This window comes from Thunnus thynnus, chromosome 22, assembly GCF_963924715.1.
Source record: "Thunnus thynnus chromosome 22, fThuThy2.1, whole genome shotgun sequence".
Taxonomy (NCBI): Eukaryota; Metazoa; Chordata; class Actinopteri; order Scombriformes; family Scombridae; genus Thunnus; species Thunnus thynnus.
This window is the reverse complement of record NC_089538.1, coordinates 19,783,587-19,807,797: the sequence shown is the minus strand read 5'-3', so window position 1 is coordinate 19,807,797 and position 24,211 is coordinate 19,783,587. Positions and strand designations below refer to the sequence as shown.

The window sequence follows — 24,211 nt, the reverse complement described above, 5'->3', positions numbered from 1 at the left end:
GTGTGTTTTCAGCACACAGAGAGGGCATTCTTCTCCGTCTCCCAAGCGCCTGGGGTGACCTCACCCTGTCTGGACATCCTTCAGCAGCATGGCACGTACACACACACACACACACACATACACACACGCTGCACAGGCACATAGGTCAGACTGGAGTGAAACTGAACTAAAGTTAGCTGAAAAGTGCTTTATTCAATAGATAGAAGAAAGAGAGACAGTCACTAACACGGATCAACAGTTGGGAGATTCACACGGAGCGAGGGTGTGACAAACAATCAGTCATTATTAATAAACTGGCACCAGCATCAGGATGCATTTCTCAGTTGTTTTCTTCATTCTGCCACTTTATTTATGGCCGTTTGATATTTTGAATGATGGCACAAGTTGCTGAGTGTGTTAAAAAGACTCAGACTGTTGGGTGCATGGGGTCAAACTTTCAATTAATCCAAAGCTGTACTCTGTGTTTAGTGCTCATTTAGTGATAAACTGGGATGTGTTTTCTTGCACAATATAAGTTATATTATAGATGGATGTCTTGCAGCTCTACAGCCATCTTTATTTTGGGAATCTTACAGTTTCATATCAACCAAATAATGTTAATATTAAGGGCTGTAAAAATAGTCTTTGGAAGCTGAGAATGGAAAGGTATGATGTCACCCTGCAACGGCTAACACACACACACACACACACACACACCAAACATACATCTGGCTACTCTGCCCATAATAAACTCTCTTATTACCACTCTCTAATTATGTCCCACATACCTGCTTGCTGGGTTTAAGTATATAAAACCCACAGGTGTGTGTGTGTGTGTGTGTGTGTGTGTGTGTGTGTTTGTGTGTGTGTGTGTGTCCGCGCTACAAATTACAGCCTGTTCTTCTGAGGTCGTCTCCTCCCTTTGTGCCTTTCTTCCCTTCTTCCCCTGCCCATCTCCTTTCCTTTTTGCCCTCCCATCCTTCCCTTCCAGGTTTCATCATCTTTCCTTCCGTTCTCTCCTTTCCTTCGTTTCGTCTGACATCCTGTACGTATGAATCTTTGTTCGCTTCGGATTGACATGTAAAAACGTCATCGTGTTGACTTTGTCTGACTTCACTGGTGATCTGCGAGGGGACACAATGTGCCCGCTGGCACTGAACGATCTCTCTGATGTCACTCCGGTTGCTGGGATGCACTAAAGCTTCCTGGTAACACTGGCAAAGGTGAGGCAGCTCTGATGCACGGCCCTCTCCACCACACCACCACTCCTCTTCTGCTGGAATGGATGGCGGCGACAGCAAGACCTTGATTTCGTCATTCTGTCTGGGGTGGTTGGAATCTGACCTTCGTCTTTCTTATCAACCCAGCCAGGTCTTTCCCCTCTGATGCCGTTGTGGGGGTCTTGGTGGTGGAGTTGCTGCTGGTGCTTTGTGGTTCCTCCCTGACTTGTGCAGGTGCCAGCTTCAAGGCCTCCTGGACACAGCTGTCAACTGTCAAGCCATGAAACAAGCCATGTTCATGACTCTCTTTGCCTTCTTTGTGTATCTGGTGTTAAGGTCTTCACTCATTATGGCTCATTATCCTTTTCCACTAGAACATCGTGGGTGATGTGGTCCAGGAAAGGCTTGATTGCTGACTGTGTCACATGTGTCTCTGAGGCAAGAACATCTGTAAATGTGCTCAGAGGTTCAAGCAGCTGGCACAGTTGCTCCATGACACGTATGTCTGCTTCCTTGGACATCAGATACCATGTTCTTCTTCCTCCAGCCAGTGTCGGCTGAGGAAACACTGAAGCATCTTTTGTGTAGAAGCTCATCGGGTCACCACATCATTGATCAGAGCCGTCTGTGGCACGTTGGGGGCAGCTTGCTTTTTCTCTTAGTTCTCTCCTTCTCTTCCAGCTCCGTGAGAAGCCTTAGACCAGACGACGGCAGGCCTTTGACTGGTGTGTCAACTCTCTGAATTTTCAAAGCTTTTGAGACGGCCAGGTTCAAATTATAGCCAAAGCACCCAAACCGCAGATCTGGGAACTGTTCAAAAGCATTGATCATGTTTGTTGCCTTGTCTGTGGTCATGCAGACCAGATCTTTTCTTGTTGATCCCCCACACTTACAGCATATTCTCAAAAAACTCTCTGATGCTGTGAGCCGAATGATCTTCTGGGAAGAACTGTGTTTCCAGCTGCCAGTTTGGTTGCGTTCCAGTTGCCAGTCTGGGGTGAGGTAATGGATAGTGAAGCTGATGGAGGGGTTGACCAGCCCAGCTTTCACTGGTCCAGAGGCCAGTAGTCACAGCAAACCGTGTGCCTTCAGACAAACATTTTCCAATCCATCAGCTTTAACCTGGTTGTACAGGTTTGGGATTTCATTCTCGGAAAATAGTGTTCGTGATTAGCCCGGCGACCTTCATCAGCCTCGGGAAGCCAGGCCTCTCAAAGGTTTGAAACGGCATCATGTCCTTTGTGATGTAATAAGAAAGCGCTGCAGTGCGGTCTGGAGCATTTTATGACTTGGATGAATAAGCAGGCAGTCTTTGAAATGCTTGCTCCACTGTCTGTGTCACTGTAGATGTGGACAAGAGACCAGTAGCATCACTGGTTTTGCCTGCTGGACACCCCACTCTGAAGACGTAGTGATATTAATTACAATGAACCCAATAATTGACATAAATACAGAGGAGTCTTGTAAAGGAGTCTATAGTTTTTCTGCTGTTTGAACACTTTTACAACCAATTTGACGACTGCCAGACTTTAAATGAATAAAATATGTTGATTGACTAAACTACGTAACGTGTTATCGTGTGCAATAGACGATTAGCGTTTGTGGACACACGGCAACAGAACAACATGTAGTGTTTTTAAAAAAGTAGGCAACACTGACAGCTTCAAGCTATTAGCAAGTTAGACAAACCGTGGTATTTCTCCACATTTTGAAGTCCTCACATCATGCATTTAGCTAAAAGTTAGCTTACCTTGCATTCGCTATAACGTAGTGGGTGGTGGTCACGAAGATGACTCATAAGATTTGAAGTGTCGCCCCCTTTCACAGCGATTTTCTTTCTGCATCTTCCATCACGTTTCCCTCAGCACTCTTATAAAAACCAAAATACGACCGCACTTCAGATTTAGGCCTCTTAGAAGGCTGAAAAATCTCCAGAGCGCCGTTGCTGCCTTCCGCCATGTTTTCATCGATGCTAAACAAAGCCATGTTGCATGCTGCGCTGCATCTGGACAATCTTGCTAACTTTGTTTGATGCTGGACAGTATTTACTCTTGAGTTTTTCAAAGTGTAACTAAACACGGTTTTCATCACAATCATAATTTGAAAACAATAATACCAACTCTGTGGAATTTTATCATGGTTTATAGTGAAACCAGTAACTGTTTCATACATGTGTGCTTGTTTATGTCAGTGGGGTCCCACGTTTATCACATCGCTGCTTAATGAGAGGTCAATTTATTCCCGTGTATTTGACTTTCTTAACCATCCATGTTCTGTTTGGGATTTCTTTGTGTGTGTGTGTGTGTGTGTGTGTATGTGTTTTAACAGTCGTCCTTATCCTCAGCAGTGTTAAACATTCCACCGCTGAAGCCATATTTTTGCCTCTGGTTTGTTTTCATAATGAAAAAACTCATTAGAAACTAATGAACATAAACACTGTGTCGAATGAATTCAGCTCAGCCTGCGGGCTCTCTCTCTCTCTCTCTCTCTCTCTCTCTCTCTCTCTCTCGTGTGTGTGTGTGCGTTTTCCACGGGTTTGGAATGTGTGTGGAAATAGTTTAATTTTCACAGGGCATAATCAACAATCCTTTTATAGGTGGAAACAGAAGAACAACAGAGATTCAGTGTGTGTGTGTGTGTGTGTGTGTGTGTTTTCGTTAGACAAAGAGAGAGACTGATTAGACACAGAGACACAAGTTCAGATGATGACACTTCATTGCTCTGTGTGAGGAGAATCTTTGTTTTCATTCATGTGGAGGTCAAAGGTCAGAAGAGTGCAGAATTGCACTCTAGCAGCAGGGTGATTATGTCACTTTCCCGCACATCAGTTTACGTCATGTCACATCGCTTTTTGTCAGCACACTTACATCATTTTATTCTTCACCTCTGCCTCGTCCCGTGTTATCGGCTAAGTGTTATTTATTTCCTACCCGCGTTCTGCAAAGACTCTGATGCCTCTGATTGGCTCTGACCCTGATATTTTTACCCAAACCATCTCACTCCTCCTCCTGCCTAAACCTAACCAACCCAACTGACAAGGGCAACGAGTACCAGCCAATCAGAGGCGGACTAGGGCGGGTCTTCACAGAACGCAGGTGGGAAAAAAAACAAGGCATCAGCGACGTGTTTCAGGTGTAACTGAGATGTTTTAAGCATGTTGACGCTGATTTGGGATTTTAAATCCTGTATGAAATCTTGTAAACATTTAGCTTCAAATTCACATCTTTTTCCCCACATCCTGATCAATTAATCTGCTGATTTGTCTTTAAAATGCCAGAACACACTGATAAATGCTCGTTATAATTTCCCACAGCCCAAGATGGTGTATTCAGGTGTCTTGTCTTGTCTGATCAACAGTCCAGAACCCAAAAATATTCAGTTTACTATCATGTATGGCAAAGAAAAGCATCAAATCCACACATTTAAGAAGCTGAAACCAGCAAATGTTTTGCATTTTTGCTTAAAAAAATGACTAAAATGATTATTCGATGATCAAAATAGATGCAGGTTCATTTTCTATCTATCAGTTAATTCATTATTGCAGCTCCAAACTCTAAACTGATGAAGTAAGATCCATCAGAGCACATTTCAACAGACAGACAGCAAGAAACTTGACTGCAGTGTCAAATCATCAGCCAGGTCGTTGCACCGTTGACCCTGCGTAACCTACATATGACCGATAAAACCGAACTGAGCCGATTTGCTTTGAACCGGATCCCAGTCCACCTAAACCGGATTAAAAGACGACCAACGGGAGACAAATTAGACTTCCACAAACACAAAACCTTACCCACATCAAAAACCAAAAAAAAAAAAAGTTCTGATGAAGCGGCCCGCTTCAAAATGTGGCTGCATGCTTCAAGGTTTTTTCCGCGTTTGGTGTGGTGTTATAGCAGGATCAAATTTTCAAATATTAACCTTTTGAAGCCAGAATTTCGTGACAGCATCGGGGCCCCGAGAGAAAAAAACGGCAGAAAGCACGAGTTAATATATGAAAGATCTCGATTTATGTTTGAGTTGGCTCACGAGGCCGAGTTCCCCGCTGCGTGTCTGTAAAGTCCTGAAACCGTAAAATCGGACCTGTGTTTCCATGACATGCATTCCTTTGATTTTTTTTTTTTTTTTTTTTTTTGCAGCAGCAGCAGCAAGAGAGAGAGAGAGAATGGATGAATGAATGAGTGATGGAGAGAGAAAGAGAAGTTAGGAGGAAACGGACAAGTCTGCTCTCCATTTTCACACTGTGTAAACAGGAATTTGTTCCTTCTTATATGCCCCCAAAGTGTCTTTAATCAGAATTAACACTGAGTTAACGGCGGATCTGACCTGGATTTTATATCTAAAAACAGGAATGTAATTTCCCCGCTTTTAACCTGCTTCATTACCCGAGAGAACAGGAGTTAAAAACATGATCTAACCTGTTATTTGTTGATCGTTAACAGAGGGGAAAATGCTGGTGGAAACACCATGGCAACCGTTTAATACAGCCAACCCCAAATGGTATTAATCATCTATGAAATAAACCCTTGTGTGCTTCTTTTCTACTCGTGCCACGCCAAACCATTCCAGCATGCCAGACACAAAAACTTACTGCATAAGATCTATTATAAGAAAGTTATTTTAAGATGAACTTGGCAGTTATTTATCGCTGCTGGACATTTGATTTATACCCTCTGCCCTGAAGCGTTAAGTGCACCAGCAAAGCTAGTCTGCAAACATCCAAAATCGCAAATAATAACATATCTGCTGCATGTTTTTAGCTCACTTCCACTTGCAAAAGCAGCCAGTTTATGAACACTGTCAGTTGGTTTGAACAATACATGACTTTGTCGTCATATAATATGTGGGGATAAAACCACTGCAAAGTAGCAAGTACAAAACATCTTTAAAAATAATCACATCTACCGCAAATTTTTGTAACATCATGACAGTTGGCTCGCGTTTTTTCCTGTCGGTGGTCCAGTCACTAAGTTACTATGTCTATCTGTGTGTTCCTGTCTTTCTTTTCCCTTTCATCCTCTCTCTCTCTCTCTCTCTCTCTCTCTCTCTCTCTCTCTCTCTCTCTCTCTTTTTCTCCCATGTCTGTTGTTGTGATTTATGGCCGAACTCAAAACCTCACACCACACCGCACCGCGCACACACACACACAGCTCATCAACGTTTTTTTTTTCTCTCCCTTCGCAGCCTTAAAAAAAAAAAAAAAAAAAAAAACGTGCTGAAACATCCCAGCGATGCATTAACAACACAAGGCCTCACCACTGTGTGACCGGCAGTCACCACTGTGCCAAACACACACAGAGTCTATTACAGAGGAATGTGATGGGTTTCTGTGGGATTGTTTGGTACAGGCTGTTTTGGAGATGCACTTTAGGGCGCCGTTGCCGTGGAGACGGAGACAGTTTAACAAAAAAGGCTTCCAAAAATGGGTTTTAAAGGAGTCGGTTTGGCAGCGTCTTATGACTTTTTACAATTCGCTTGTTTCTGAATGTGCTTCTGTTTGCCTTCCAACTTTTCTCCAAGCAATTCATCTTTTCTGTCTCTTCTGTACGTCCAGATCGAGGATGGAGGGAAGGCGGCCCAGTGCAAGAAGCTAAAAGTGGGCGACGAGCTCATTAACATAAATGGATCCGCCCTCTACGGCAGCAGACAGGAAGCGCTCATCCTCATCAAGGGATCGTACAGGATACTGAAGCTCGCAGTCAGGAGGTAAACGTAAAAAAGATGCACCGCACGACACACGATCATCATCATCATCACCATCACCATCGCCTGCACGCACGCAGATGCTTCTCATAAATAGTTTCACGACTTCAAAGTAAATATCTGAGCGTTTGTTCTGCAGAAACGGATGTGAGTCCGTTGTTTTCTTCTTCTTCTTCTCTTTAACCTGACGCTTCATTCGTGTCAATGTTATGACGGTAAGGGAAGGAAGGTGAGGGAGGAGACGTGAACGAGGTGACTACGCTTTTCCTGGTCTGTCATTCCAGACATGCAAACACACACACACACACACACACGTGAGAAGTCAGTGCTCTCAGATGCAGAATGTAACACAGGAAGTAACCTTTGACCTGCAAGGTGTCAAGAGAGACCACAATAAACTCCGATGAGCAGAGAGGAGTAGATGTCTGTGAACGTGCCTGTGTGTGTGTGTTTGTCCGTAATCGTTTAGAATAACATTTGAATCTCAAAAGTCATAACAAGATGAATTATACATTTTAATTTCCTGTGTTGAATTCCTGTGATAAGTGAAGGAAAAAATGCAGTATTTTGCAACCTGCGTCTTAATCTCATGACTGTAAGAATACCGTGACTATGAGTCAGCCGTAGAGATTTTGGGAAACTCAGAATCTGAACAAAAACCTTTGAATATAAACACTTGTCTGTAAGTCTGACTAATAGTAAACACACAAATTAGGCCTCTGGATTTTAAGGAATCTATCTCTGAGGGAAACTTTCCAGCTGACTGACATTGTTTTAGCGTTAGGAAAGTGTGAAAACTTGTCTTTCACTGGAAACTTTCTGAAATTTCGGACGGTGATCTTAAGATTCCTGACTCGTAAGATTAATTGAGAGAAACGTGATGAGCCGGTTCAGTTGTAAAAAAAATATATAAATAAAAACTGCAAAATCGCTGTGAGCATCCAACAAAAACAGATTTCCCATGTCATAACATTTATAAAAGTTGCTTGGGATTATACAGCAGTACTGTCAGATATGAAGCCATGGAAAAGCTAAAAAAAAGTTGTAAAATCTGTCTCATTTTAAAACTGAAAGCACGTTAAAATCTGTTGAGAGGAGCTGCAGAGTGAGGTGATAACTCTCTGTGGGTGATCCACTCCCTTTTCACATCACACACACAGTTATTTGATCCATCGTTAATATCAAAATGTTGATTAAAGCAGCTTTAATCTTAATTTATTGCAGCTTAACATTCTCTTAATTACCTCGCTTGTGGGGGCAACACGACACCGGTTGGCAACAGGAGAAGAAATAGTTAGTTGTTCCGACAGTATTTCCCACCCCTGCACCTCCCCTGTCTGTTGTTGGTATTTTGGCTCAGGAAGCAGAACTAATGGCAGGAATATTTCCACTGCGAACTTAAGTCCAGTTGGCGTCTAAGCAGGGACTTTTAGGGTGTTGTGTGAAAACTCCCCCCGCAGATCTGAGGTCAGATTTTAGCAGCGTATCAGCTGGATTTATTTGGGAGCAGAGAAGCTGATCTAACACTGATATTCTCAGTTTAGAGAGTTTCTTATCATTTAAATGTGATGTTTATTTCCCTTTCTTTATTTAGAGAACTAAAAACTAACAAAATGACCTAATCTAGATGACAAACTTTGCTTTTTTTTCTGGGTTATTTAGCACATTACGTACTGTACATGTGCATCAGTTTACCTGATATACCTGCCAACCAAAACAAGCAAAAAATACTGAACAATAAAAACTTTTGTGAGGAGAACTTCATCAGCCTGGAGCTTTTGGATATTTTTAGATCACTTTTAGTCGTGTTTACAGTTTAATTTGAGTATTTTTAATCATTTAATGCTCCAGTTTACCTCGTGCTGGTGCCACTCAGTGGATGTAGGTGAACTTGCAGCAAATTCAAGTGTTTTAAATCATATTTTACATTAGTAGAAGAGATAAAAACCTTCATTTTTCCCATCTGTGTTGTCATTTTTCTCAACCTTTCTACCAACTTGACGTTGATACTTTTCTGTAAAGCAACTTTTCACACATGCAGTTTATCCCTGAAATGTTCAGGAACATTTCCTGCATGGAGTCATGATACTCAGGGAAATCTGTACCGCCAATCTCCTGCCTCGAGACCTCGTAACGTTTCAGGGAAAACGCCGGTACGGCTGTGTTGACACTTTCACGTGGAGCAAGCGAGCCAATCACAAGACTCTGCTGACGACGTATTTGAATTTGGTTGCCTCGCTAACACTTTCACGGGTGATTTGTCTGACAAACTTGTTGAATAAACAACTCCTCATCCGCCATGTTCCTGAAAATAACAAGAGACGTCTTCCGCTGTGTCCACGTACATGCGGCCTCGCCCTATCGTCTTCTTCTTCTGCTGAGTTTTATGGCATTTTGCATCCACAAGTGTTGCACGACCGCCATACGCTGGACTTTCCCTCGCCCCACCTATTACCGACATCGCCGCGGCACGTGTGGAAAAAAGGTCGCGAGACATAAATGTACCTGAATGTAGCGAACAATGAAAATCACCAGCGCCGCCTGAAAGATTATCCCAGTAATTTACTGGGAACGATGTGTGAAAGAGGCTTACTCAGCTTTACTCAGACTGTACTGGGAGATTTTTAGTGGTGTTACAACTAATACTTTGTGTTTTTTCGGACAGCTCCAGACAGCTGTTTGGCAGCGGAGCGTCTTGTTCTGGCTTTGAAACCAGATCGGCCGTCCAGCAGTCAGAACGTTGCCGGGTTTCTGCTCCTGTTTTCTGCAGCAGGCAGGCAGACCCCTGTCTAATGCTGTTAGACACACACGAACCAGCATTTACACACACACACACACACACACACACACACACACACACACACACACAGTACAAATGCATTTTTACACAGATTTACAGACAGAAAAACAGACATGGATGGATATAGGATTGCTACTAGTTATGAGCATCCCACCAAGTTAAATCGTCTGTGTGTGTGTGTGTGTGTGTGTGTCAGTGTCTGGTATGTACTGCATGTCTGACTGTTCGGGGCTTTCCCAGTGCTGTGTGTGTGTGTGTGTGTGTGTGTGTGTGTGTGTGCAGACATGTTTGTGTATGTGCTACACATGTAAGAATGACAGTTGTTCCTCTCTTTTTACTCATAATTTTCACTGTTTTTTTAAAAAAAAACACAGCATCTTTCAAAGTATCCTTTCTTCACGCAGAATTATTACATAAAATGTCTTATTGAATGATGTAAAAAACTAATAAAAATTACTTTTGGTTAGTATCAGCAATGTCAACTTTACAGGAATGCTACAGAGGTGCAACTAAGTTTTATTTTTGTTATTGATTAATTTGCAGAAAATTCTGTTTAGCCAATAAGATATCAGAAACTAGCGCACATCGCTGTTTCTCCAAGTCCAACATGACTTATTAAAGTTTCTTCTTGTGACCGAATCCCAACGATATTTCATATATTTCATATATTTCATATATTTCATATATTTAATAACATGGAGGAAGAAAACCAGCAAATATTAACATTGAGAAGCTGGAACATGTGATTTTTTTTCTGCTTTAAAAAAACATTAACAGCTAATGGTTTTCTTATCATTTTCAGCTTGATTGGATCATATTTTACATTATCTAATGTGTTATAAACTCATAAATCCTGCTAAGAAGATAAAAACTTGAAAAACACCAGACCGGGAGTGACTACAACAGCAAATGAAGCCTTGTGAGTTGAGTTTATATGAATGAATGTGTGTATTTCTCTGTGGTTTGTGTCTCTATGCCTGTATTGAGCTGTTATTTATATTTTGGCAGGCGCGCTCTCTAACCACGGCCACCCGCGCACGAATAAAAACACACTTTAATCGACAAGTCACTGACACTAATCACAGATCTCTGCTCCGTTTATTGGGCAGAGTAGCCGTCGCACTTTGACCCTGACTCCCTGCCAATCACGTCACAGCCTCCTCCAGTCTGGTTTTAGTCATTAGCTGGAAGGTACCGTAGGAGTCGGACGCCAGACGACACACACACACACACACACGCTCTCACTTTGCATGCTCAGCGATGATGAAATGCTCACATTTGCACACTTGGCTCTGCTTGTATGGTTTTAACAGTGGAAAAGGCCCTTAGTCAAAAGCCAAAAGTCGTTCCCACCTCTTTTAATAACACAAGGGGAGTGTTGGTACAGAGCACAGAGATGGCATGTGAATAGATGGGTATCTTTGTTTCTTTTTCTGACTCAGTAGGTCGTTAGAAACATAAAAAACCGGAGTAAAAGCACGGCATGGTGCGTGTGTGTCTGTGTGATAAACATTTCTTGGAGGCTGAATTAACCGGAGCAGGTTAGCTAACTGGTGGATTTGAATGTCAATGTGATATAAAAACAGACACAACACAAAGCCTCTTTGTTTTTCTTTCCTCTTCTGACATTCATTCAAAAAAAAAAAAATAAAAAAACCCAGCATCTGCTCGGACGATCAGGAGTCACGTTTGGCCGGATTACAGTTAGTTTCAAAAGCACAAAGCTTGAGTGGATACTTTGTGACTCCATGATTTGGGAAATTGCATGAAAGATAAAAGCGTCTCTCATCATGCGAGATGAATAAACATCATTAATAATGTCGAGTCGACTGGTGACTCAACTGGAGAGTCAACTTGAGAAATGCTGATTCGGGTAAAGCCGCCTGTGCAGATGTAGACACGTTAACGTCACCACTGACAAGCAAATACTGGAAATATCTGCTGACATTTAGACCACATGCAGCTGATATGCTCTCTCAGACGTTGTGGGATGATCAGATAGCTTCAGAAACCTCCTTCCCCCCCCACACACCTGTAAGACGGCTGGATATTTCTGTAACTTTCCGACACCAACGAGCCGACATTCACACCTACTTCATGATTGACCAGCTGTGCCGAGGTGAGAAAGCAGCCAAGGTTTGCACTTTCTTTTTCATTATTGACACAATTTCTGTCACTTTTTAGTTAATCAACCGACTTCAACACAACGAACGTCTTTACTCGACCGTCGGCTTTTCACTCCGTCTTCCAACAACTATAAACACATTTTAAGTCATAAGAACCAGTTCTGAGCAAACGTAAATCAAGCTAAGTGTTACACAAGTGCTTTTTTTTAAATAGTTTTTTAGGATTTATATTTTAATTAAAAAGTAAATGTAATACTTTAAGTAAACCAGGACACATTTTTTGTTGAATACCATAGAGAAGGATTTATTGTGTTTGTTTGTTGGTTGTGTGATGTCACCTGGACTTTTTTTCTATCTCGAAATGGGCGTAAAAAACAGATAAATTGTAGGTGTAAAACTCTTGACTTAGCAGATGGTTCCAGTGTAAAACAATCAGAAACTATTGCTGTTCGTTGCCTTTACAACATCGGCGTCTGCTCTCAGTTTCCTTACCTACATATGGCGCAGGTTGGCGTTTGCATTTGCTACCTTTTAAACACAAATTAGTGGGTTTATGAGTGAGTTAAAACCATCTTCATGGAGTTGTTGCTTGATTGTTGGTTAAGCTAAAACTAAGGTAGTTTTTCTGTAAAACACTGTTTTCACCCTTAAAAACAGCCGTTACCATCCACGTCTTCCACTTTTTTGCCCTTTTTTTTCTTTCTTGGCTTTAGTTTTATGTCACCTGAAGTGAAAAAACCAGTATTTCTTTGGCTCCATCCGTTCATTTTTACTTGTAATGAATGTTTGTGTAGCTATATCTCACGTACTCTTTGGTTCCCTTCTTTCTTCACCACCGCTACCTGGCGGGACCAAGATGGCAGCCTGCCAAACAGTGTTCAACATTTCTGGAGCTCCACCTCGCATGTTTTTTTTTATGTACGTGCTTGTGTGTGTGTGTACATGTATTTTTTTTTCCAAGTGTGAGAAATATGAGTGTGTGCCTTTTTCTGTTATTCTAAGCTCAATTAAAACTCACTTAACCTTAACTGAGATGGAGAGTAGCTACATGGATTTCTTATACCCAATACGCTTGTCTCAGAAACATCAGGAAATTACTCAGCGGGGTTCCTCCTGTATAGTATTTTACTGTATTTCTGAATAAATGGGCTTTTTTTTTTTTTTTTTTAAAGCTGGGGAGAAGTTAAGGAAAAATGTACACAGTGGATTTAATTATATGATGTAAACGCAGAGGAAGGAAATGTGGAATTGGCGCTCAGAGATGATGATTTGTTCAAGTTTAGCAAGGCTGGAAAATGACTCTTTTGTGTGAGTTTTCTACTAAATTCTGGTTGGGAAGCTTTGGTGTGGAGGCTTATATTGGATTTATAAAAGGGTAGATTGTCTCTGAAAGGTTTCCATCATATTAGTACAAGGAGTCGTGTTACACTGGTAATGAAAAACACTTAAATCTCATGTGTCTTGACTCATAGAAAGATATAACAAGATGTAAGATGTACTTAACTGGTTCCCTCCATCACTTAAGTCAGTGCGGATGCTTTAGATATAAACCTACGCCAGTCAGAGTCTGTACTGCTGAAAGACATGCAGCCTAAAGGGAAGCCTGCAAGCTAAATTTGGAAAACCACAGGAATTTACTGTCCTGCCCAGCAGTTCAGTGCAGGGAGAAGCCAGCGATGTGTTTGGATCCATTTTGGTTTTTATATCAGGACTGATGCTCGAAAGGCTTTTAAGCAAACCAGTGGATGATGAAGAGGATCCACACTGCTGTTATCTAGTGTTGTGTTTGTCTCTTAATTAAGACCAATTAACCATCAACAGCCTCCTCGAACTAGACGACAGAGAACGATACAAACAGAAGGTGCTTTTTAAAGGAAAGTGCTACATCGATTCATGTTTTAAGCGTTACTTGATAAACTCACACTTTAGTGGCTGCAGCACTGGAAGTTTAAGGACTTCATTTCCCAGAATTCCACACATAAATCATCAGAATCACATATAATGAACCAAGGCTGCAACTAACATTTTCATTATCGATTAATCTACAGATAATTTCTCTGATTAATTGATTAATTGATTAATTATTGTCTATAAAATATCAGAAGCCGGTTATAATTTCTTTGAGCTCATGGTGACGTCTTCACATGTCTTGTTTTATTTGAGTAACAGATATTAAGTTTACTGTCATTTATGACACAGAAAAGCATCAAATCCTCATTTTCTTGAAGCTGCAGCAGCAAATTTTTAGCATTTTTGATTAAAAAATGACTAAAACGATTAATCGATTATTAAAATAGTTGCTGATTCATCTTCTGTCAATTGACTAATCAGTTAATCGATTAATTGTTGCAGCTCTGAAATGAACCCGTGTAGACTTTATATACTATATGAACATCCATTCATTGTGTTCTGTATCTTATCCTTCATGATTGGATACAGAATCATACAACGTTACACTACAACAACTTTGACTATTTCTGTTATTGATTTATCTGTGGAACATAATTGTGATCAGTTAATTGTTTAGTCCATGAACTTAAAGTCTTAAAATGAAAAATGCCAATAATAACTTGTTGTCTAATAACTTGTTTTGTCCAATCAACAGTCAGAAAACCAAAGATGTTCAATTTTCACTGATATAAAACAGAGAAAAGCATCTTAAACTCTTCAAATATCTTCCAGCCTTGATGATAAATAACCAACTAATCATTTCACCAATATGATGCATGTGGTGTCATTTCATGTGTCATATACAAACATATGGAGCACAGAACTACCACAGAAAACTGTTTCATTATAACGTTTGACATTTAACCGCACTCTCTGTCCTAATGAGTCATAGTTTTGTTCTGTATGGGAACCATGTCACATGACATCAGCAAACCAAAATATCCTCTGTGGTCGTATCTTGTTGGCGTGGAAACGCTGACACACTTCAAATGTTGATTGACTCATCAAGTTTAAACACATATCTGCAGCTTCTTAACACATGACATAGGAGTTTTTTGCGTATAAATCAACCTTTAAGACTTTATTAATGTGTTTTTACTTGCTCTACACGTCGTCCATCATTCACAGATACTCAATGAGAAATACATTCACACATTGACGCATACTTTTCCCACAGCGCTGAAAGGAAAAGCAGTTTTTAGCCTTGATTAGCTCTGATAAGTACAGTGACCCCCCTTTTAAGTTTGCCGCTCCGCTTGACCTTTTAGGCCTCCGCCCTCGTTTTCAAAGTTTTGCCACCGCGGGATTAACAGCAGGAGTATTTCTGTCTCTTTACATTTTTTGGATGGGTGTTTTTAAGTGAGTGATGATTTTTCCGATATATTTCTGGAAGGGAAAGAATGTCGGGGATGTTGTGTTGCCTCGACCTGGAAATGTTTCTCCTATAGTACTTCCTGTTTTCACAAACCTTTTGTGAACTGTACTCTGTGTGTGTGTGTGTGTGTGTGTTTGTGGTTCTCTCGGTGGGCAGCAATGGACGAGCCAGAAGGACATTCTTCGACTTTTGCATCATTTCCTGTTCTTCTCAAAGTTTCCCATCTCTGCTTCCTGTCCGGCTTAATGCGTCGGTGAAAAACGCTGGTGTGTATGTGTGTGAAAAGAAGCAGCTTCTATGGGAAGCGAACAAAAGAGCAGCAGTTTATTTACCGCTGTTGATGGAATAGGAAATGGCTCTTTAAATGCAGGTGTGCATGTATGTGCGTGTTTATACTGTATAGACAGGCCGTTTCTGACATGAACCCTGTAAGGTGGCGTTCGTAAACTACATACAGTAGTCTATATATACAGAATAGACTTTGTTAGTGCTTTATACTGATTGAAATGAGCTAAAGAGATGAGATGATAATCGTTTTGTCTATAAAATGCCAGAAAATAGTGAGAAATGTCCATTTTTAATTCCCCAAAGCCCAAGCTGGAGTATCCAGATGTCTTGTTTCATCCGACCAACAGTCCAAAGATACTCAGTTTATATCATGTATGACAAAGAAAAGCATCAAATCCTGACAATTGAGAAGCTGAAACGAGCAAATATTTGCCATTTTTTGCTTAAAAATAACTAAAATCACTATTTGATTATCAAAATAGTTGCCTGTTAATATTTTGTCGATTGACTAATCGGTTAATCGTCTAATCGTTGCAGCTGTAAACTAAACCCGGAAAACCAATGCACATAATTTTGTTGGTTTTTTTAAAGGGACCATATCCTTTTTTCTTTCTTTTTTAGAAAATTATTATTATTTTTGTTATTATTTTATTGATATTTTATTGTTATTTTCCTTCTTTTATTAGTTATTGTTTTTTAAAAAATTTTGTTTCATTTTATTTATTTATTTGTTTTTTAAGGGGCTGTACGAACATGTCGGTATGCCTATATATAAAGTAAGTGTATGTAGGTATATATATATATATATATATTTGATGGACTGATCCAGAGGGACTTGAGGACAGTCAGACCTGATCTGAGTCTGTTTCATATTTAGTTGCATATTAAGCGGTTCAAATTGCCAACCCGAGCCTCAGCTCACCTCCTACTCATTAATAAAGATCAGTTTTATCTTTGTGCAGGATGCAAAATTCACTTTTTTGTCCACCTGCCAAATAGCTAGTGACTGTTCACATTTTACCAGCCACTCAGTAGATTGTTTTTTTGTGCATAAATCTACCAGCCACTTGCATATTTTACCAGCATTTGATTGGTGGCTTTATTTTTGTGATATAAATCTTCTCACGTCACTTTCTGCAGACAGTTGGAAGAAAATCTAACTTATATTCAGTAGCAGATGAAAACAAATTTTTAGAGTAAAATAGAAACATGAGATTACACAGCAACACAGCAGAAAACATGGCAGAGAGTCAGAAACAGGCTGCAGTTCCAGTACGTGGCAGGAGGAGTGAACACAAGGAAATAACAATGATAATTACAAGAGAGGTTGGATATCGTGTTTGAGGGTTTGACAGGATAAACAGGACTTCTTGACAAAGCTCTTTCATCCTAGCTTGTTCTTTCATCTGCTACACATGAAAATAAACAGTTTTTTTTTTTTTGAGGAAGGATGGACGGAGAGGAGATAAAAGACTGAAAACAGAGAAAGTGAAAGAGAAAAGAGTTGAGAGTTTTAGGTAAAATATTTTGACATATTCCAGACAGTAACACGAGGCCATTATCAGATGTAATGACTCATGAGTACAAACAACATTAAAAAAAACAGGCAACAGGAATGGACTTTTACTCCCATTAAACCTGATTAGATGAACTGCAGGGCTGTCACTCTTCCTCCTGTTGTCCAGCTGGAAAAAGATGTCGTCTGTTTTGGAAACATGTGGTGAAACCATCCACCAGCATCAGTTTCTCACCAAATCTGAGCCAAGAAACAGGCCGTGCGTCTGTAGAACTGTACAATCACGCTTTATTTATTGTCACAATTACTCACAAAATTCAGGATTTTGGAGCAATCAAATGCAAGTCATCATCTAATCTCTCTCTGATTGCTTTTTCTAGGATAAAGAACAATTTACTTTGTTGATACCAAACAAAATATATATGTGAATATCAGAAACTGGAATTGAATCTCGGATCAGATTTGTTATCTTCTTTCTATGATCATCCAACTCCTCATTTAAATCCAAATTTCAACAATTTGTGTGCAGCTGCTTGTGTTCAGACAACATTCAACTTTGGTTTCTTTTGTCAGATGAAGAAAAAAGGTGCATGTATAAAAAACATGATTATTATTTTAGATTAGATGGACAAAAAATGGCGACTATTTTGAAAATCAATTAATTGTTTCAATCATTTTGCAAGCAAAAATTGCATCATTTGATGTTTTTCCTGCTTCCCAAATTGAAGACATCACCGTAGCCTCTGAGAAATCATAAATGCCATTTTTTTCACTAGTTTTTTTTAACATTTAATAGATTAGATGATTAATTGATTAATCCAGGAAATAATCGTTAGTTGCAGGCCTAGAAAAAAGTTTTGTTTTGGTATCAGTGCCAAAACTTGAGCATTATATCAACACAAGTATTGAAAATATAGAAATGGATGTCCAGTCTTTGTCCAGCATGCCCAGTAGTCCAAATAAAGTGCATCATTCTGTAACATCAGAAGAATTGATCACATTTATATGAAATAGAAAATTAGAGAAAACTAGCAGTGATCCTGCAGTGCACCAGACAACAAAGACCACATATTTAACGAGTGACTCTGTAAAGCGTCATCTAGATGAGATTTAATGACAACATTGATTACAGGGTGAGATGCATCAGGATCTGAGTTTTATTGGTAAAAGAAGACAAACAGCTCAGTCCGTCATAAGCGGGTGCTGATATGTGAGAAACCAAGACTAACCAGTTTCCTGGGGGAAACCCTGTCGTCACATAAGTGGTCCGCCTCAGTCAGATGCAGTCATGTCTGGGTTTGAGTCTCTCCTCTTCTGTAATCTGTCTCTGGTTTAGGCCTCGGCGTTGGCCGGTGAGTGTCGGCTGCTTCAGCAGCGCCGCTCAATTGCACAGTTTGTTTGTTCTTGTTCATTTGAAACATTTGTTTTCATCTTTTCCTGGAAGAGCTGAGCTTTCTGACGCTCCAGCTCCTCTCCGTCCGCATGCTGACTCGCTCTTTTTGTTGTGTTTTTCTTTTTAGTAGACGCTCGTTTCAGACTGTCACAAAGAGATTTGTGGGCCTACACACACACACACACACACACACACACACACACACTTTCATGTGATTGTTTATAATTTCACTGCAGACAGATGGATGGACAAAATGTGCTCACACACACATCCCGTTGTTTAGATTTTTGTAACACAGGGTCCCTGGAGACCGGGGCAAGACTGAGGTCTGCGGTGCCAAGAACCATGAAATACAATAGTCTGCCCCCCATCACTCCTTCCCAAACCGAACAATAGACATTCTTAGCATTCCTCAAGACCTCTTCCTCACACAAACACACACACACATATATGCATACACTGTTCTGGGTCTGATTAAAGCTCCGATTCGGTTGTGACGCTGTTCAGGTTGAAATATTGACATTGTGGACAGAATTAAAGAATTTGTGCTTCTGTGTTTCAATGAGTCGGTTACTCATCCAATGAAACATGTTAAATGTTTAAAGGATGAAGAGAAACGGAGGCGGTGGTAGCCCAAAGGATAGAGAAGTGAGGTGAGAAAAAATCTAGGAATGGATCCCTGTATGATAAAGGTCTCTATATAATAAAGTAATAAAGTCTCGGTGTTTCGTCAAGTGTGATGAAGGTAAGTCTTTGGTTTGACGTGACTCAGACAGCGTGCAACATAACGGACAGTTAAGTTGGTGTTGATCAAAGCCGCTGACAGACTGAAACTGTAACCTAATAAGCAGAGAAAATTGGAGTCAGCGGTTTTCACTGTTTCGAGGCTTTTTATAGACAAAACGATTACTGAAATAATGAAAATAATCGTTATTTGCAGCCCTAATGGCCGTCACGTCTCCTGTTTACACATCCAGCAGGAACAGAACAAAATAAGTCCAGGATTCACTCACCTTTTAGCTTTTTGGTCTTTTAAATATCTGGCTCTCTATGTTCATCAGCTAGTCACTAGTTTTGTCTTGTTGTTTGGTGCTGGGCAGGAAGTGTACAGTTTATGTTTTGTTTTTTTTGTTTTTTTTGGTGAAAACAGCTGCTTTCTGCTGCTAAATGTGTTATAAAACCAAAACAATGCGCTGAAAGACACTAAAAAGCTGAAGGTAACTGCAGATTTTGTGATGATTCTCTCTGGTTTTATCACTGCGAGTGACTCCTTTCACATCACACGTAGTCATTTGAGCCATTGTTAATATAGAAATATTGATTTTAGCAGCATTAAAGTGAAGCTACAGCCTTTCGAAATGTTAAGTAAAAACACTCACACAGATAAAACTTGAAGTAGCTTCACTGGATCAATAATTGTTTTTGAGTCGTCATGACACCAAAAAAGTAGAAATTAGATTTAAAACTTTCCAGAATTCCCAATCCTAGTGATTTGATTCCTGTTAATCCACTGGTTTTCTTTTATTTTTGTGCTCAAACATTAGACTTAGATCACTTTAACTTCACCTGGTGAATTGTTTTTGTGTATGTATACAGTGCAGAGCTGAAAAGATAATTAAACTAGTCGAGAAATTCACAAATATTTACTGGTTCCAGTCTTGTATGATAGTTAACTGAATCATTTTGGGTGTTGATCAGACAAAACAAGACTTTTAAGATGTCAACTAGTGCTCTTGGACGGTCATCCTTCACTATGTTTTGACATTTTTATAGACTTAAAGATAAATAAATAAACCGATATAGCAAATAATCACTAGTTGCAGCTCTGACACTGTGTGTGTGTGTGTGTGTGTGTGTGTGAGTGCGTCTGTCCTCTACGCGTGTGGTCTGCTACAGTTTATCTGTCTCCTCTGGCCTGGTTTTTATTAACTGGCCCATTAAACTGCGACTCCATGATACACGACACTGGTCTGACTTCTCTCTCACACACACACACACACACACACACACACACACACACACACACACACACACACACACACAGCGGCCGTCTCAGATACACACAAATTCCTTGAAGCCAACTCGGACACACACACACACACACATGTCAAAAAGATGTTTCTGTGTTGTATAATAGAAGACAAACCAGGACGTTAAGTGTCAGGATGCTAAATCAGCGGTGTAAAGAAAAAGAGAGAGGAAGTTCCCTTTTACCCCGTAACCTCACACGCTCCTCTTGTTCTTCATCATCATCATCATCATCATCAACAACACACTAGAACAACAATGTTTGATGTTACATTAACATTTATGTATTTTCTTTAGTCCAAAGTGAAAGTTGTAGGATTAGAGGATTAACAAAAATCATACTTATTTCCATTTAAACATGATGTTTTCACCACATGTCTCACTGTATGTAAGGTTATATTTGAAACAGGGTTTGTTGTCTGATCGATATTGGTAGCTGATTGATTTGTGCATTAATTAACAAACAACAATAATGAGATTTAACAAGGAAAATGAAGGAGTGAGAGGAAGAAAACAGCTGAAGAAAAGGAGCATTAAGAGAAGTTAAAGGAAAATACTTTTTGTTGACAGCTGGTGGAGAAGAAACAAACCTTCGGTCAGGAGTGAGGAAAGAGGTCGCGACATAAAGGTCAGAGTTGACAAATCTATTTGTCACCCTCTGGCATCCAGGAAGAGATAAAGAACGACCCACAAACAAAATCACAAAGCTCACACATGCACACAAACACGCAGATTTGTCGATAGTTTTATGACCACTGTAGAAAATCTGAATTGAAACAGGAAATTTCAGTTAGACATCGTTATTGTCGTGTTTTTAATTGTCTTTGAGGAAAAAACAATAGTGACGGAAATGCATTTTGTCGCATCACAAGTTACTTTAAACAGAAGGTCATGCGGTCGTTAGTTGATGCAGAAGAACTTAAATAACTCGTCAAAGATAATCAGTTCTGGAAAAATGCATCTCATGGTTGTTTCCTTCTTTCCAGTCATTGTTGTTCTCTTGTAATCGATACATCAGCTGATCTTAATTTTTCTACATTTCAACTACTGCTTGAACTGAGGGAAACACTTTGAACTGATACAACCAATTTATCACTTCAACACCTTTCAGTGTTTTAACATCAACGGACACTGACTTCTTTCAGTGTGTCCACTTCAACCGACATTCGAAGGAAGCGTAACTTCTTCCTGCACACACGCTTAAACTAAAACGCTCCTGCTCCTTTTTCAGTTTAACTGACGCTTCAACTGCTTTCAGCACTTACTGGTACTTCCAGCTGTTGTTACTGTCACACATTAACTGATATTTCAACAATTTTTAAGGGCTACAACTCTTTTCCTGCTGACACTTTTGTTCCTTTCAGCACTTTCACTTCAACCCCTTTCAGTGCTTTCACTTCCACTGACACTTCAGGTTGATTTTAACTTTCACTTTACCTACTTTCAAAGCTTCACTTCATTTTCTTTTAGTGCTTCTGTTTCAACTGGACTTTCACTTCAGGTGACGCTTCAATTCCTTTCATTGCTTCACTTTAGCTCCTTTTAGTAAAAAACATTTTCTTCCAGTGACGCTTCAATGCTTTTCACTTCAGTGGTCACTTCAGGTCCATTCTGTGCTTGGATTTTAACTTCCTATTTACCCACTTTCAACTTTCTTTCAGTGCTTCTGTTTCAACTGGATTTTCACCTCAGGTGACACTACAACTACTTTCGTTGCTTAAACTTAAACTACCAAGTCAACTTCTTTCAGCACTTTACACTTGAAGTGACAGCTGTTTTTACCATCACACTTAAAGTGATATTGCAGCTCCTTTCCTTGCACCATATTCCTTTCCTCCTTCCACTTTAACAAACACTCCTTTTCCTCCTTTTTTTTCTTCCACCGACTCTTCAACGCCTTTCAGTATTTTCAGGTATCAGGTCCATTCTGTGCTTGGATTTTAATTGCCAATGTATCTGCTCTCAAAGCTTCAATTTCAACAACCACTTCAACTGCTTTCAGTACTTCAACTTCAGCTGCAGTTTTAGTTTTATGTTTTTATTTTATTCCTGTGTCACACCAGACATCTGGCTCATCCAAAACATGGCTATTTTACAAAACGCTCATCTTCTGGTAAAACATTTACAAAAGCATGTAGGAAAAGAACATTTTTAATCTCTGAAGTGTCTCACCTTCAGCTTTCCTTCAAATACATTTCATTATCACTCCCTGGAATCAACATTTTAAGACATTTTAAGCTGATTTAAAAGTGAACACACACACATATTTCCATCTTGTTTATGTAAAGCACACTGACTTTTCTCTGTGGATGAAACGTGATACACTTGAATAAATATATGACGTGACTTCAATGAAATTCGCTGATGGACCATCGTGTAATTCACATGTCAGTTTCTGAAACCTTTTTTTTTTTAACATTTGCTGTGACAGTTGGATGGAAGAAAGAGCAATAGAGGGCTGATTACAGACACACACACACACACACACACACACACACACACACACACACACACACACACACACACACATACACACACATACATATACACAGTCCTGGAGATCCAGCAGTAACAAACAGCACATTGTGCTACAGAGGCTAAAGTGGACTTCACCCTTCCTGCCATCGACCTCTGGTATGAGCCTAGTCTCACTGTACTGATTACCTGGTATGCAAAACCTCTATGTGTGTGTGTGTGTGCGTGTATTTGTGTGTGTCTGTGTCTAAGCAGTCTACATGTATTTACTACATGTCTGCATCTAAGCAGTAAATGCATGTGCGGGTGTCATTCAGAAATCCATAATCAAGTGTGATGAGGGCCCACAAGGCAAACAAACGGGGGTCTGATTGCATGCAGACACACACACACACACAGGCACGCGCACACGCACACATGCACACATGCACACACACAGTCCAGGAGACTCATAAAGCAAACAAATAGGTCCTGATTGCAGGCGAACACAAAGGGACTGAGGGGGGGAGGAGGAGATGAGGTTGTTTAGGCTTTCTAGCATAGTTAACCCTTCACCCTTTTGAAGGGAAGACAGGGAATGCAAGGAATCTGCTCACATGCATGTACATAACACACACACACACAGGGGCACACACACACACACATCTTCTCAGAGTCTGCAGGAGATATGGGTCTCCAGGAAATCCTTTGAAGCCCTCTAAGGCTCTCATGTTATTAAGTGTCTGTGCCGTTGTGCGGTTGGTTAAACTTCAACACCGCTAATGTCAGACACTCACACCTTCTTGATGTTTGCTCTACGGGGTTCAAATCTGGTCAAAATAACGACGGAGCAGTGACATTGATACATGCTTTTACTGTTAGCCAGCGACCATTTGTTTTCCCGACCGAAAGGAAGAATGTCACATGCAGATTTTATCAGCTGTAGCTAATGAATGTTAAATCCTTTAGTTGGCCATACAAAAAACTAAATGCTTGGCTGTTTAAACAAAGGAATTATTGATTGTTAAACGTGTTCACCGAAGCCAGTTTTCTAGAGATAGAAACACCACTTTGTAGCATTGTGGTATTTGAAAAGATTAAGTAAACTATGTTGTTTTTGCTGTTTAAAACGTCCAGTTGAGTCTTTCACGTCTGAACTGGAGACCTCCAGGTTTCAGGATTGTGAAATCTGTGAAGCTAACGTGACTATAGCTAATTTATTAAGTCTCAAATATTATTAACTATTACGTTGTCAGACATCACAAACAATAATTTCATAAATAACAATCATTTCAGACACTTATGTGACCAAATGGAGAAAAAAGAAAATCACCTCCATCAGACCATTCATTTTATTTGGTTACTTACATTAATCAGATTTA

At 40.1% G+C, this 24,211-nt stretch overlaps 1 protein-coding gene across 3 annotated transcripts in view; it reads left to right on the top strand.

Moving 5' to 3' along the window:
* The window catches only part of shroom4 (shroom family member 4), a 117,129-nt gene that overhangs the window by 59,563 nt on the left and 33,355 nt on the right, over positions 1-24,211 (top strand). For all 3 annotated transcript variants that reach the window (XM_067580675.1, XM_067580678.1, XM_067580676.1), the window contains one exon: positions 6,751-6,902. In XM_067580675.1, the coding sequence (XP_067436776.1) occupies positions 6,751-6,902 (152 nt within the window). The remainder of the gene's footprint in view (positions 1-6,750; positions 6,903-24,211) is intronic.